A 17339-nucleotide genomic window follows, 5' to 3' on the forward strand; every position below is an offset into this window, starting at 1 on the left:
ATTTGAGCCTTCTCTTTTTCATTTCTTGGTCAGTTTAGCTAAAGGTTTGTTAGTCTTTTCAAAGAATCCACTTGTGGTTTCATTGATTTTCTCTATTTTTTTCTATTCCAAACTACTTTTTGATAGAACCTGTGAAACACTGAAAAGCTCAGAAAACTCACCTGATCCAAGAAATTTGTGAAGTTTATGAATCCACGTTAGCCCAACACTATGCACGCCAGCTTCGTGAGTGCAGTGGTATCTCGAGGGACACTTGGGATCTGCAGAGGGAGTCAGTAATGACATAAAAGTTGCCATTAGAAAACTGAAAGAATTCAGCCCAGTAGCCCACAGGCATGTTTGCTGATGGAAGGTCTCCAGCACCTTCATGCTGTGGCACTAGGTCAGGGGTTTTCAAATTTTAAAATCTGAATTCAATTTCCAAATATATTATAAACATTTTAAAAAGCATAATTAATAAACATAATCCAAGTATGTTATTTCCTAAATATTAACACAATAGAATTCACCAAAACATAAACACTTGCTGTCAAGTAACTCATTTATGCCTGTCTGCCTCTATGCCTTTATTCACAGTTCTTCAAAATCAAATGGTGACGAAGACAGGTCATGGCTCCGTAGGAAACCTATGCTTGCACACATGTACTCACAGGAAACTGCTGCAGCACAGGTACCAAAACAGACTTCAGGACAACTGCTTAGGGGACTGAACAGTTCAGTCAGAGGACAGTAAGCCAGGGGTGAAAGGTGAAGTTTTGCTTGTCTTGATAACGCTGACTTACAGACAGTTTAAGTTTTGGATACAATTTTTGTGTGACAATCATTTATATTTATACTAAGAAATGTGAGCAGCTGTTACATAATCTTAATGAAAATGTCTATATTTCCTTTGAGCCCTAGTATCCGTAAGACTACCCTGAGACTAAAAGGTGAGATCTTGAATAATCTTGAATAGCTATTATTATTTATAAATATTTATCTCTGTGACTCAGGATTTTTAAAACATTAAACAATTAAAACAAGATAAAGAAATAATGTATATACTAAAGCTGATTTAAGATGACAATTGTCACCCTAAATTAAATTTTTCTTTTATCTAACAGCCTCACTTTCTTACTATGAACTTATAGTAAGTAAATGTTATAAAGTAGATGTTACATTATTTTTATCTATTTTATATGCTGGGGTTCTGCATAACACCTCTGAAAATAGCATTATGCTATAAAAATTCCTGGTCTATGGCAGTCATCTCTTTGAATAAGAAAATATTGAAAAGTTTCTTTCATTTGGCCACACTTGACACTTAATGTAAGGTTCAAACCATCTCATTAGGTCTACCATTGTTTAAAATGGCTTTTCAAAATGTGTTTAGTGCTGAAGTCAACAGAAAAATCTTAATACTGAGATATAACAGAAGTCTGTTATGAAATGGAAGCAACATTAGTAACAGAAGTAGGGAATTTGCTAGACACCCCCCACATGTTTCATGGTAGCCATTTCACTTATATCATCTAAAATCCAGTTATGTTTCAGTTATTGTAATATGCCTTAAATACAACTATGAATGAGTCAAAAGTTTATTAGTTTCACAGGTGAAAATGTTAACTCTTATTAGAAAAACTAAGATAAAAATGCCTACATTCAAGATTTTCCAAAGATAAACTTATCTGTACAAGGAAATCAATTAGTTTATGTCACTTTACCTCACTAGGTCTCAATTCCCTCATCTACAAAGCAAGGTTCTGAGACTTAAGATTAAGACTATATATCCCCAAACACTGTTCAACTAGACAGGCCCGACGAGTTCACTTTGCTGGTTTATTATATAAGGACCACTATCCCCTTAAATCTTTTGGCTATACTTTAGTAGAACTGAAGCCATTGTTATCAAACCTACGCACCCTACCTGGCTAACAGCACTATAATAGGACTAGACAGAGGAAAAGTAGGAGAGGCGCACCAAACTCTTCCAGACTAAGTAAGCTTTTGTTCCTCATTCTGCACAGGGAAGACGACAAGATTCTAGAGGAGACTCTGAGAAAGCGGGGAGGGCAAATAGGAGTACAGGATCTCTGAGTTAGAGGGGACCTTAGAAATCATCTGTTATCCCTGTTGTTTTCAGATGAGAAAACTGAAGCCCTGAGAGGTTGAGTAAATGCCCAATACTACAGAACCTATTACTGTTAAAGCGCTAACTCAAATCCAGGACACTACAGACTCCTGGCCACAAACCCTTCCACTCAGCCACTCTGTGTCTGAACAAAAGATCCTTCGATTCTCGGCATTTTATCCAAGAGCTCCCTAGATGAACAGAGAGAAGCTGCCAGAAGGATGTGGTACCAACCCAGGTAAGTTACAACAAAAGAGAAAAAGATAAAAAGGACAACATTAAAACTGGGTCTGGGAATAACAAGATAGTGTGTTCTAAAATGAAAAAAGATATTTTAAAGAGATATTTTAATATCAGTACATTATAATTTGATTTTTAAAGTTTATTTAAGTTTGCATACACTTAAGTAAGTGAATCATGAAATCTACTTTTGATTGGATCAGGAAAAGTTCACTATTATAAATCTGAGTGGATCCAGACTGAAGACCACTATCTTAAAACCTGGGAGATTTGCTCAGTCTTTCTTGGACCTGACATGGAACATAGTGACTAAAAGGCCAAAAGAACAGTCAACTTTGTAAAGGCTGGAGCCACAGAGCAGATCAGTGACACGGGGACGTCTGTGATAGTCTCAGTATCCATATGATGGGATAAAAGAACTGCTTCAGTGAATACTTTACCTCTGTGAAGTTTGATTGGACAAGAAAAGTCAGAATCAAAGGGCTCATCCTCTCCAGATGCCAGTTTCAGGGCAAGCTCCAACTCAACACACTCAAACACATACAGAGAAGGAATGAGGTCGGCCCTGGAATCCCAGGACTTTTCTGACTGTAAAAAAAGCATTGTAATTTTACTCTTTCATGTTGATTTGGAAATGTGCACAATTAAAAACAGAAGCAAAAAGCTACATCAAATAGTATTTTCAAATTCTTCTTAATTCCACCGCTTATTCTAACAGTGCCTCGTTATTCTTAGAAAAAAGGCCTCTCTCCTTTTAGGAAGATGCGAGTAAACAAGTTACGAGAAGGGCAAATGCGGTGAGCCGAAGGTTCTATCTGTCACTGAGGACTGCAATTTAGAGTTCAGAAAGAAATATGCAGGGTGCCCAAGTAAGCTGGGCACCTGCTAACTTCTTCCCGTTTAGATTTGTAGGTGGGGTTCAATTAACTTTAAGTGTTTAATGTTCGAAATACACAGAAGTCCCAGATATAAACTAGAATTCCTCATAAATTAAGAAGCAGTCATACTGGTCCAGGAACTACACTAGGTGTTGGAGATACAAATATACCCACGCTAGCCTAACTTACTGTTTGGTCATCTTCTTCTTCCCCTTCCAGCACAACACAGTGATACAGCATTCCTGATTCAGTAGCAATCACTAAGATGTTGGGGACACAGGGCAAGCAGAGTATAGCACAAGCATCGTAACCATAGTTATCTTCAGCTGCAGGATGCATGGGCAGTGGACCTAAGAGCTTTCCAATATTCCCAGGGCTAAAGAAAGAGTGAAAACACATTTGGGAAATGTTGACAGAAGATACCCGTGCCCATCACTTCAAACCCCTTTTGGCCTTTGCCCTTCTCCAGCTATCACACCCTAATCAAAAAGATAGTATATTCCCAATGTCTCCACTTTTTCGCTTTCCCACTCAATTTCTACCTCCCTGGTTTCTCAACTGGAGATAATTTTGCACCTGAGGGGACACTGGCAATACCTGAAGACATTTTTAGTTGTTACAACTGGGGGGTCAGGGGCAGGGGGGAGTACTGGTGTCTAGAGGCCAGAAACGCTGCTAAACATTCCCCCACAGGACAGCCTCTACAATACAGAACTCCTCAGCTCCAGCATCAACAGTGTAGGGGCTGGAACACCCTGCCCTAAATTTACTATGGTTTATGCCTTCACCACGCCACAGAAGCTCCTCTCTGGCAAAGACCACCGATGAGATTCCAGGTACTAAATCCAAAAGGCACTGAACTTGACCTCCTGCTGCATTTATCACTGGTTAACAATGACCGCTTCTTAACACCCTTAGGTTCTCTAACAATTCTTTCCCCTAGTTCTCTCTTCCTGTCTCTCTGAACACACCTTTCTAATGTCCTTTTCTAATTTCTGTCTCTTAAATATTGATGGTTTCCAAGATTTTGTTGTAAGCCCTCTTCCGTTTTCAAGATACAAACTTATAGGAGAACATATTAAACTATGCCTGGTTTTAACTACTACCTATAAACTGATGAGTCCCAAATCTTTCCTTCTGAAATATAGCTTATCTTCAGGGCTTCACAGCCACATATTTAACTGGATTAGACTTAGACAGATAAATTTATTGAGTGCTAGATGACACTCTGAAGGAAGTGACAGTTTAGTTGGGGAAATGAACATTTAACTAGAATCACTATACCATGTGGTAAGTGTAATGATGCAAGGATTTACAGGATACAAAGGAACACTGAAAGGTACAAAGAAAGTGAGGTGTATAAATAAATCAATGAGGAAAGAGTATATTCTGGGAAGGAGTGGTGAACATTCCAAGCTAGGGAGCAGCACATAGAAAGCTCTGGAGGCATGAAAGACAGAAAACTAAGAGGAAGGAAACTTAGCTTAGTATAACGGGAGGCAAAGTTCAAAGTCTAAGGCAACAGAAAAGTAGCCAGGCAGATATTCAGGACTGGCTTATGAAGTAGATGGTCTCATGTGCCATGTTAAAGTGCTCAGAGTCTAATCTGCTGGGTGACAGTGTGTCACTAGAGGTTTAAATCAAGAGTGACGGAGCTTCACTTTACTAAGATTGATCTGCTAGTGAGCAGTAGTGAGGAGGATGACATGGAGAGGACCAAAACGGGATTCAGAGCAACTATCTAAGAGAACAATAAACTAGGCAGAAGATGGTTGAGGGTCTGAAGCAAGGACAGGGGAACGGAGAGAAGGGTGCATACATTCAAGAAATTTTCATGGTAAAATCAATAGAATTTTGGGACTGAACTGTATGTAAGAGGATACAGAAGACGACTTTCAGGTTTGGGGCTAAAGTTACTAGGCAGACTACAGTGTGGACAAATGAAGGCCGGGAGGAAGAGTAAGGGAGGGTGACAACATTACAACAACAGCCTCTCAAGAGAGATCATGTGTGAAAGGCAGAGAAGATTTCTGTCAAGGAGAATGCAATTGATAGCGAACCCTCACCGTTCTGCAATCTGTCAAGCTCTTTCATCTTTCTCATCTTTACCATTTTGCGTACTCTCTTCTCTCTCCTGGAACCGCTTCTGCTCCCATTTCTACCTAGTGAATGCTTTAGGCCCAAGCTTTCGTATTACCATCTTCTTGGTCTTCCGAGACAGGCAGGCCTCAGCATTTGTTCTGTCCCACTGTGCAGCACCCTGTGATTCCTTGAGCACCACACTGTACTACAGTTACTGGTTTGTTGTATGACTTTCTGGGAGACAAGGAACCACACAGCAGGGAACTTGCCTTCCATCTCATACTCCCATCTCCTGTTACAGAGTGGGCTCTGCATAAATATCTGTCAGGTTGATTTATAAATGAATAAACTACAATGTTCAGCCTTTGGCCTTATGCCTCCCTAGTTACAAACTTTCCCAAAATTCTTATCCTCTATTAACTCTCTCGCCATGACAGACGATTATTATTTCTTTATTTTTACCTTCTTCATCTTCTTTCCAGTACTGTATTTCCAACTGTCCATGGAATATTTCCACTTTAATGGTCCAATACAGTGTCAAATTGACCATTTGTAGTAACAAATCTTCCCCAAAAATTAGCTGCCCTTCCTGACCTGAATGTTTCTGTTAATGGCTCACTCCCTTATCAGTAACTGAATCTTATTGCTCCTTCCTTGTAGTACCTACTGTGTTCACCTCTCCCTTTGTATTACAACCTCCCTGGTTTAAACTCTTGTAGATGGTAAGCTAAATTTTGCAACAGCTTTTTTAAAAGTCTCTCTGCCCCACTCCATTCCCTAACCAATTGTCTTATCCTTCAGTTTGGACACCATCCCTGGCTTCCTACTACCCTATTCCTACAGACAAGACTCCAGCTTCCTTAACTAGGTGTTTAACTCCACCAAATTCTCCCTGGGAAGATACTTCTAGCTTTAGCATTTAATGCCGCCTACCTGAATCTTCCACCCTAGCCCCGAATGTCTCACCAGTGAACTTGGAATGACACTCGCATTTCTTGTTTTCATACTCTACTTCATGCTGCCCTTGTGACTAACATGGTTTTACCCTTCCTTGAAGCTTCATTTAATCCTGCATTAGATCTTTAAGTACCACATGACATCAGTCCTTCTCTGAAAATTCCCTGAACTTCTTCGGTCAGAATGCTCTCTGCTTCCTCTGGATCCTTACTGCCTGCGTAACAATAATGTGGTATGGCCAATTATCTTTTCAGGTGTACATATGTCTTTCCTCCACAACTGGGACATAAGATACCAGATCATCATGTCTAACCATCCCAATGGTGCCTTGTTCATATAAGATACAAAATAAATACTTTTTTGATTGACTAGACTTTGTGAAAACAAATCCAGTCTTACCTGAAGTGATTATCCAAGAATTCTGTGGAACTTACCCAAATAATATGAGGAAATGAAAGGTCAAAGCATACATACCAACTCTTTCTCCAAAATATGCAAGCCAAGTATTGAAAGGCTGCAACACTTCCACAAACTCAAAAACATGGATGCCAGGTCCAACTATGACAGTCTATACTGCAACCCAGCTGGGTTTTCATTTCAGGTGGGTTACCTCCTCAACTTACCTGTGTAACAGACTAACATATGTAAGGAAAGTCTCCCCATTCTCATATAAGATGTACAGTGGGTATGCCACTACTTCATCTTTGCCCTTTTGTCCAAATACATTCTTCGGGACTGCTGCCAATGGCCCAAAGTCAAATGCAACTGCTGTCTCTCCTAGAGATGCGGTATATGCCCTTCTGAAAAGAGATTTAAAAATTTGTTGAAAACAAAAACAAAATGTCCAATAACAGGAGGTAGGGATAAAATTTGTATTCAGTGGAGAAGATAAAAAACGAAAAATGTTAAACAACACTGTAAAATTCTTACAAAATTAAATGAAAGAAGGCCATAAAATTATACAGTGCGACTTTAATTTTATATAGTTTAAGTATACAGATACACAAATAGTAAAATATACACATATAGACATGCATAAACACAAAAAAGAAACAGGAAGAAAACACCTGAAAACATCAACAGCTATCTCTGAGCAGTGGGATGTAGTCGTTCCACAAATATTTACTAATACCTACTCTGTGCCAGGCACTACCGCAGGGTCCTGGGAATGTATCGGTGAACTAAACAAAGGCCCTCCCTCTCGTGAGAGAGATGGACAGCAACAGAGAAGAAACAAACAGACAACACCAAGTCAGAAAACGACGTCATGAAGAAAATAAGGTGCGGTAAGAGGGTACTGATGGAGGCGCTACTTGAGACTAGGTGGTCTGGGAAGGGCTGCTAAGGCAACACTTGAGCAAAGATTTGAAGGAAGGGAGGGAGGGAGAGGTCTGTGGTTACCTGGGGAAGGAGCAACTGAGGCAGAGGGAGGCACGCAGGTGAAGGCTCTAAGGTGGGAAGGTGGGTGATGCTGCCTGAGGCATGGCAAGGAGGCCAAGGCAGCTGGAGCTCAGAGAGCCAGGGCACAGAGGGAGGAACGCAGCTGGAGAGGGGCAGTCAGGGGCACACCTGTAGGCCCTCGCAGGCCACGGTAAAGACTCTGAGAGATCAGTGGGCTGTGGAGAGCAGGAAAGTAGAATGATCTGATTTATACTAAAAGTATCACTCTGGCTGCTATACTGAGGATACACTACAGGAGATTACAAAAGATTTCATTTTCTACTTAATATTTTTCTGTAGTTTTCCCAATTTTCTATAATAAATATACATTACCTTTATAATCAGGAAAGACAAATGATAAAACATGCTGTTTTTATATTTTAAAATTTAGTATCATTGGTAATCTCAAAAGATTTCAGTTTAACACAAAGTTAATGAATATGAGTATAGTAAAATCACAATTTCATATAGTTGAGAGTCAACATCATTCTGAAGTATTCTAAGTACCGTATCTTAGTTTCTTTATCACATGGAAAGGTATATGGTATCAGGAAGCAAAAAAAACGAGGAATCTCAAAACCCAGAATAAAAGAACTGCCTGAGTTAAACTCAAAAATCAAGACAATGAATGGGACAAAGAGACACAGAAGTTAAGTTAAAGAGACGTAAAAGACTTCAAAGCCATCAAAACTTAACAAATATAGTAATATTTCTAATAATGATATAGGTATCAATTAATGAGTACTTACTCTGCGCTGTGACCCATGCTAAGCACTTTTTAGGCATGATCTCATTTATTCTGTACAATAATCCTAATAAATGAACACTATTGCTACTTTTTAAAGTCATGGAACATACAGTCATGGAAATGAGGCTTAGTGCATTGAATAACTTGCCCAGATGCCACAGCTGACAAGTGGCAGGGCTGAGCTTAGAACACACGGGTGTGGATGCCACAGCCAACGCTCTTCACAACTGCATTTGCTCCACAGCCTCACATCCAGACGCGTCTGTCAAAAGGAGGCTGATAAGCTACGGAGACACACAGCAGGGAGAAAACGCCCCGACACCAGAACAGGGCCTATCAACTCCCACAGGCAAGTATTTCCCCACTGTGGGGATGGAGGCACTGGAACTTAAGCAACTGGTACCATAAGACATTAAAATTATTTAACTCAAACTTTCAGTTCTGGGACCATCACAGAGAATCAAAGTGGTCCCAGGTCAGTGGCAACCTCTGATTCCTGGCAGAAGCAGATGAGAAATCCTCTTTAAAGGAACAGACCCCCACTGCAGTTCTCAATATTCCCAAATATTAAGATCATGTAAACATAAGTTCATAGTTAGAGATCAGCAATCACAAGAGGAAGCCACTATGGTTGTGGGTCAGGAGGAAGAACAAATACAGATTTAGATCCCCAGCCCCTACCCCCAGGACTTAGATACTGAAACTGTCAAATACAGAATAGCTATATATAAAATATTCCGAGGAATAAAGGTTAGAAAAACAAAAATAAACAAGACTATTAGATATGACCACCACAGAGACATGAAAAGAACTAAATGGAACTTCCAGAAATACTGCTGCTAAAAGCTTCACTCTATATGCACACGCTGTGGGTGATCGTGTGGTAATCACCAGAAAGACTGATCAGGAGGCCAGAGGAATGGGGTTTGTGAGTTCAAAGGGTGATTCTGTTAGTGGTCAAAGTAGCCAGGAACTTGTCCCTGTAGTGGGTAAGAAAACATAAAAGAAGCCAGGGTCACAGGAGAATGCGAAGGGCCATCTAAGTCCCACTGCAGGTTCTGGCATACTAGATGCTGTGCTGGTTCAGCAATCTACCTATCCACACTGAGCAAACAGCAGGTAGGCCTCCAGCCCCACACGCTCACCCTTTCCGTAATTTTGCAACGTTATAATTCATTCTGTCGTTCAAGATACAACAGGGAATAAGTTTCAACCACTCACATTTTAGAACTTTCTTGAAAAAAGATCAAGCTGGTAGTTATAGTGACATGCAGATTTGTAATTTCTTGTCACTTATTCACATTGCCTTCTCTTGTTTACTTCTCACAAAACCAAAAGCATGCTAAAGTCATCTCTGGAAAACCTTGCAACCGCTGTTAAAATTGCATTTATAATCCCAATAAACTAATTTTAAAAATTCATGAACAAATAAAAACTTACCCTTTATTGAGTGTTAGACTTTCCTCTTCTGCTTCTGAAAGTACAATGACCTTAGTGGGTGTCTGGGGCTCACGTAGAGAGTAAATTCTAGCAATCAAAAGAGAAGAGAGCCAGCACTTAAAATTCTCTTTCTTTTCCCAAAATTGCCCTTTTGTCTCCAACTAGTCAGTTCTTGAGAATTTTCCTACCAGTTATCAAAAGCACTTCTTTGCCAAAGATCTTGCTGTTACTGACAAAGTAGCTTTTAACAGGAAGATTTCCTTGGGACCTGAAGAAATATTCTCTATCCTTACCAAAATTCTTTATCGGCCTACTCCATACGATTGCACCTTTGTCTCTCTCATCCCAAGTCCTTAGCCATAGGCACCTTATCTAGTCATCTCACCATTGCCCCGAAATCTTCCAGCTTCCCTCAGCTTCCCTTCTATTATACCCATCTGTCTCTGCCTATTAGACACCAGATCTCATCGGAGAAGGGACCACACCTCACTCTTCTTTATATACCAACTGGCTGGCAGAGTGAGTGACATTTAGCCTCGAATCTATATGTTTTTATTATATAAAGACACAATATCACGTCATCTCAATTTTCTCAAGGGGAAGTATAAAACTGGAAAAAAATTTTTACCAAAATCATTTTAACTTAAAATAACTTAAATTTTCAAAGTCTATACAGCTATCATTAAAAGGAGAAAGAAGTTTCCAAAAGGCAGCAGTGTCATTATCATAAAGTCTTCATCAAATTAATCACTTATTTTGTCTGACCCCACTAAGAATTTTTAAACTTAGTTTGTTCCATTATCAATTAAATGCCATTTAATAAATGTTTTTAATGCAAATTTGACCCAATTGAACACACATTCATTGTGGTCTTCCTACATGCCTACAAGTGTTACTGACTTCAAAATACACATAAGTACTAGACAGTATATATTGTAATGAGGACTAGCAAAAGAAAAAACAAATGCATTGAGTGGGAATTTCTTGTTACCCCCAAATTGTCAACAGGGTCCAAAGTTTAGGAAAAGAGAATACCCCGTATTTTAAAAAGAACCTTCAATAACTAAGGCCAGATACGGCCTTTAGGGGCTAACATGAGGAAGATCTAGCCCTATGCTCTCTCCCCACCATCTCCTCTTCTAGCACATATAAAAGGAAGATGAAGAGGGAGAGTGTCAAGAGTCCTTGGGAGAACAGTACAATGTTTGTAATGGGAGGGTATTCCCTTCTTCTTTACCCCTAAATCCAAAGCCAAATGGGTAGGCAGGGAAGGCTCTAAGAGAAACTAAGCCAGATTAGGGGTATCTATAATAAGGGGAGATGGGTATCTCAATTCCTAGCTGAATGTTAGATGTGCTGCAGAAAACTACAGGCCACCAAGGTAAGGGAATCCTTGGGTGAACCTGATATGTCATATCCTAGGGCTCGGGGCATGTGAACACTATATGGTATCTACTTCTCATATGGAAATTTCTGAAGGAGGTAGGCTGGAGCAGCATAGGAAGGACTATGGTATAGTACGCCCAGTTCTCTGTGGCCCTTGGAGGACAGGGAAAAGGACCTCAGCAGTTACCATGGGTCCGTCTGAAAGACCACAACACTTAGGGTGAGAAGGCAGGAGATACCAAGTTGAAGACATGGAGAGCTGACAGAACCAATGGGAGACAGAGCTCTGCAGTGATGGAGGGAGCTGGAGCCTAAACACTGCCCCCGAAGACACACACACCATGTGTGCAGAGACTACCACATCGGTGGGGGCCACTAGCAGCAGATGGAACTAGATCAAACCAGGATCAAGGACATGCTGCCCCGCGGCCCCCATCACTGACAGACAACCAGTCAGGTAAGATGTCTGCCTCAGCTATCCCATTCTCCCTGCTCGCAATCTAAAGGAGTTAGACCCAGAGGAAGGAGGAGGCAGCCTCCCTCCTTACACTTCTCCTCCTCCTCTAGGTACTGAGATGAAAAGAAGAGTCAAAGAGCAGATCATGCCCTCTCCACTCATTTCAGAGTCTGACCTGTGATGGGGTTGAGATTGAAATTGAGATCAGTTTTAAAGTGGACAGACCAAGTTTTAATAAGTAAAAGTAACCGGAAGCTATGAGATCTGCAGACGTTGCCATTAAGGGATCAAGCATTCAGCAGGGAAGGAAGACTTAGTAGAGCACAGTTAAAAGTAGTGATCAGGAAACATCAAACTGGAGGCAGGGCCGGCCTGCTGGCACAGTGGTTAAGTTCCCATGTTCTGCTTTGCTGGCCTGGGGTTCGCTGCTTTGGAGCCCAGGTGCGGACCTACACACCGCTTGTCAAGCCATGCCGTGGCAGGCGTCACACATATTAAAAAATAGAGGAAGTTGGGCATGGATGCTGCCTCAGGGCCAATCTTCCCCAGCAAAAAGAGGAGGATTGGTGGCAGATGTTAGCTCAGGGCTGATCTTCCTCAAGAAAAACAAAAAACAAACAAAAAACTGGAGGTATTTGTACCTCAGTCAGTCTAAATAAACTTTTTACATAAGGCAGATCCAGAAAGTGAACTAATAATAGAAATCTCTGTAGGATTAGAGTATTTAATCATACAGTGCAAAACCTGGAAGGAGCTTTAGAAATTATCAAAACAAACCTGCTCATTTTGCAAACTGGAAACTGAGGCTTCCCTAAAAAGGAGTTAAAACCTCAAAGACAGATGTGGCACTGGGACAAGAATTCAAATCTCTCAATTCCCCATTATATTCTCTTTCCCCTATGCTAACCTACCTCCAAAAGAGGGACATAATGAAAACAGTTTTAGCAAGATTATTTTAACAGTACTTAGAGGTCAGATTAGGAACGGAGAGCCTAGAGACGGGGGAGCAGTTGAGAGGGATAGCAGTAACTAAGACATGTAAGTTAGAGCACTTAGACGATTCTCCCATGACTGAGAATGGGTTACAAGAGCCATCAGACCAAGTATTCCAAATTCCAATGACCCATTTAGCGGTACCTTCAGCTGTGAACTAAGTAGAAACAGAACCTTCCCACTCACAAAGCTCCAAGAGGTAAAAATAAACTGCACCTGATGACATTGTCTGACGTCAGCAGCACCACGTGGGGATCCAGCATTTCACTCGGATACCAGGCAGCGTGCTTAAGAGTCAGAGAGGCAGAGCTGGTGAAGAACCTCTCAGCAATCGGAGTGGTGCTGAAACAAAGACGACAATTTCCCAAAACACTTTGTAGAGCTTGCATGAAAAACCTTCTAAAGGAAAGTCTATTTTAATACTCTTTGCTCTTCTTTCCTTCAAATTTCTTTCTCTTAAATCTTGCTGAGAGAGCATTCAAAGCATCTATTCAATCAGTATCAAAGAATCGAAATAAAAATGCTTTCTAAATTGTGGGGTATTTTATACTGTACTTCACAAGGGATTTTAGACGTAGCACCTTATGTGATCCTTTTAGTAATCTTGTAGGGAAACTCCAGGGCAGATATTATCATTCCTACTGTGGAAACGAGGAAACAGAGATTTCAAAAGGAAACATTTTCAGGGGACCTAACCTATAAGTTGTGGAGCTAAAGGTGGGTTTCTACCTTATATTCATTTCAGTAGATCTTTCAGACTTGCACTTTTCTGGATTTGTTGAAAAAGAAAATAATACAGAAAAAAACAACTTAGTTAAACTTATGTGCAAACTGTCTGGCTCATAGGTAATAACTGCTTTTAAAAAATCTTATTTCTAGGGGCTGGCCCAGTGGCATAGTGGTTAGGTCCACATGCTCTGCTTCAGTGGCCCGGGGTTCACCAGCTCGGATCCCAGATGTGGACCTACGCACCACTTATCAAGCCATTCTGTGGCAGGCATCCCACATATAAAGTAGAGGAAGATGGGCATGGATGTTAGCTCAGGCCCAGTCTTCCTCAGCAAAAAAAAAAAAAGAGGAGGATTGGCAGCAGATGTTAGCTCAGGGTTAATCTTCCTCAAAAAAAAAATCTTATTTCTACCTACTTGAAAAAATAGCCTGACTTCCAATGAGACAGCAATGTGACAATTCAGGCAGAATAAAAGTACAATCACACATATGCTATAAACATTATCATCACAAGAAGCGAACATGCAGACCATCTGGAGTACCCTGATGTTTCAATAGTAGCACAGTAAACATACCTTTAAAACTACTGGTCTTGTACAATTTTCTACATGTATTACAAATTATACAGATAAACACTAAATGAAAATATGACTTACCTACAATTCACTGTTGATTTTCCACCTTCAAATTCAGAATTCTTCCCCCATCTTTTAGGTAATTCTAATACCATAATTCCTTTTATTCCTATAAGTGCTACGTGATGTTGCGTTGGACTTAACAAGACTTGATAGATTTCAAACAGAGGTGGATTTATGCAAAGCAATCTCTGGAAATTAAAGCAAACTGGTCAAAAGAGTTAATTTTAATGTAAATATATGTGGCAGTTACTTGGAAGCACAGTACTGCTTTAGTTTTCTCTAACTGTAGGATAATGAAGCATTCTGGATAAGTACTAACACTTGGGCCATTAACTGAAGAAATATTTTTAACCATTTTGATTGGAATGTTATATAAAATGTATCAAATTTCCCTACCTTGATAAATAAATACTACACATAGTCTCCCTTTTTATGATCAAGCTCCAGTCTACCACTTCAGTCTCAACTCTCCAACGTTCCCCACTTGTACTTCACACGCCAATCAGATTAACTTGTATTTCTGGAAAATCATCGGGCTTTGTTATGCCTCTGTGTCTCTGCACAACTGTTCCTCTCCTGCAATGCCCTCGTTTTCCATTTTTAGCTGCCTAACACATCCTTGGAGACTCAGCTTCTACGCACTTTCCTCCCAAGAAAATAGCCCTGATCTTCTGGCCAGGGATAAATGCATCTTTCTGTATTCCTATACTCTGGACAATTCTATGATAGTTCTTACCACTCTGTATTCTAATTATCCTTTTACTTGCTCATCCCACACAACTAACTATGAATTACTTGAGATCTCTTTCCTCTCTGTATCTTTAGCAAAGTATATGGCATATTGCTCACTGACTCTCAATATATGCTTTGGTGAAGAGAGAAATGAAGAACTCACAAGTGTTAATAAATGATAATTACTATTTTATATTAGAAATAGTACAATAAGACAAAGAATGGCTTGAAGAGCTCCTGCAGGAGGTAAAACGCTGCTTTGCCCACGCAGATTAAAATGGAATAGTGATATTTTCAGGGGGTTCTGATAAGCTGTTTGTCTCGGCATCATATGCTCTCAAAACAATTCCCTTCTTCTACTAGTACTTCCTATTTCTTCTCTCATGACCATGTCAAATTCCCTTTTTTTCCCTTTCTACTTTCAGTAATAAACCATAAGATTCCCAATGTATTGCTTATCCTTATGTATGGAGAATCACCCTAAGCCAAAATCCTTTTAGACAAGACTGTTCTGAACATAAGAAGATCTCTATTAATTGTTATTGACGTTAAGTCTTGTTTTGTTTTTTTTTCAGCCGCCCTTTGCTGATTCTAATCAAACTGTTTTTCCTCCTGTTGGCAGTTCTTTCCTATCTTCTCAACCCCCAAGTTCTTTCTACTTAATTTTGACAGTACATCTCAAATCAGAGGCCACCTTTCTTCCGCTATACATACAATCTAATCGCCTTAGATCACTCGTGATAATCACAGTATTTAGGGCTTTTTGTTGTTGTTTTCTTTTGTTTTTAAAGTCACTACTCATGCTTTTGCTAATGGTTACGATGCAACTCATGCTAAGCTGCTTTCTTGCCTCCTCCAAGTTTTGGAGATTCTGGAGGACTGAGGGTCATTCAGACAGTCACCACTATTTACTGAGAGCTTATACATTCCAGGTACTCTGTGAAGTACCAGAAACACAAAAATAAGCAAGGCAGACATGGCTCCTGCCTTGGTGCTTACAATCTTGAAAAGAAGACAGACAACAAACAAACAAGCATGAATAATTCATCATGATGTGCCAGGTGCTGCACAGTGATGTCGTGTGCTATCAGAATACTGCGTGCTGAGCATCCGACACTTACTCCTGTAAACTGATATTTTACAGTAAGTAGACTGTAGACTTGTGACCTATTTTCAGAACTGCAGAAACACCGCTAGCACCTTTTAAAATTCAAATAATTTCTCATCAACACGAATCAGACAACGGCACACAACAGATGTCATGCATTAGGATGGCTGCCAAGGTTTTCGATTTTTTAATCTCTCAAAGAAGAGTACTCATTTATTATAAGTAAACATTTCCACAAAGTACTGTCGGATTACAGCAAGTGGGGAATACTTTCTGATCACACCCACTTTCACACGCTGCTGGCTTATCAAAAACAAAAATCCCTTCCAACTTTGGGGATGGCCTAACTTTCTAAATGGAAAAAGAAAGAATTAAGAGGGAATTCCTCCTCCATGGCAGGCACCAAACTTGGCGCTCTCAAATCTATTACCCGACATGAGGCTCGCAACAAGCCCAAGAGAAAGCTTAGGATGATCCCTATTACTTTATGAGCGTCACGTCTGGAAATAGGTTTCTCAGGACCAACCCACTAAAAACAGCAAGCGCACCCAGACTCCCCATCCCCTTATCCTGCTGTGTTTTTCTCCAGAGCACCTGCCTCACTGATATTTTATTGATTATTCCATGGTCCTTCCCCTCCTCCCAGACCCGAGGGACTGAAGCACCTCGAGAGCACGAGTTCCTATAACAGCGTCGGGCACAGTGGCTGGAGTCAACAACCATTTGTCGAAGGAATGAGAGATACGGAAAGACAGGCTCTCACAGGTTATGCGGCCATGCGGGAGGAGAATGAAATAAGGAAGAGAGACCTTCCCACCCGAAGCCGGACGTCTGCCCACCCTTAAACAGCGCATCTACCGGAAGACGGAAAATAGCCGGGATGGCAAGGGAACCGAAAGACCAGCTCAGATCCCAGCGGCGGGTCATTTCCACCCTCAGCCCGGCCGTACCTGGTACTGGGAGAGGGAGGACTCCTCCCCGGCGCCGCTGAGGCCCCGGAGGCGCACGACCAAGAAGGAGCTGCCGTCTGCATCCCACAGGAAGAGCTCCCCGCCGAGGCCTAACACCAGGTTTCTCGTTAGCAACGGCGGCGGCGGCGGCGGCGACGAGGGCAGTGATGAAGAGGCCGGCTTCTCAGCCTCGGCTGGGCTCTGGTTTTTCAGTCCTTCCCGCAGCCGCGAGAACACGACGTGGTTAGGGAGCCAGCTCTGCCACAGCTCGCCGTCGCCGCCGGGACCCTCGGCGGCCGCCATCTTTGGCCCGACTGCTCCCCTCACTCCAGTTGCTCAACCCGCCGCTGAGCCCAGCCAATCCGCGGCCCGCTGTCCCTGCTGCGGCCAATTATCGGGCAGGCAGCCCGGAAGCACGAGGCTAGAGTTGGGGCGGGGCTAAGACGAGACC

At 41.2% G+C, this 17339-nt stretch overlaps 1 protein-coding gene across 2 annotated transcripts in view; it reads right to left on the reverse strand.

The window, feature by feature from the left end:
• NUP88 (nucleoporin 88) overlaps positions 1 to 17209 on the reverse strand; it is a 28457-nt gene extending 11248 nt beyond the window's left edge. For both annotated transcript variants that reach the window (XM_046676882.1, XM_046676881.1), the window contains exons 1-8: positions 16889 to 17209; positions 14117 to 14286; positions 12948 to 13073; positions 9896 to 9982; positions 6891 to 7067; positions 3418 to 3604; positions 2791 to 2938; positions 162 to 260 (exon numbers count right to left, since the gene is read on the reverse strand). In XM_046676882.1, coding sequence (XP_046532838.1) covers positions 162 to 260; positions 2791 to 2938; positions 3418 to 3604; positions 6891 to 7067; positions 9896 to 9982; positions 12948 to 13073; positions 14117 to 14286; positions 16889 to 17191 — 1297 coding nt within the window. In that variant the 5' untranslated portion in view covers positions 17192 to 17209. The remainder of the gene's footprint in view (positions 1 to 161; positions 261 to 2790; positions 2939 to 3417; positions 3605 to 6890; positions 7068 to 9895; positions 9983 to 12947; positions 13074 to 14116; positions 14287 to 16888) is intronic.
• Positions 17210 to 17339: the final 130 nt, after the last annotated feature.

The sequence above is a fragment of the Equus quagga genome, chromosome 11 (assembly GCF_021613505.1).
Source record: "Equus quagga isolate Etosha38 chromosome 11, UCLA_HA_Equagga_1.0, whole genome shotgun sequence".
NCBI lineage: Eukaryota > Metazoa > Chordata > Mammalia > Perissodactyla > Equidae > Equus > Equus quagga.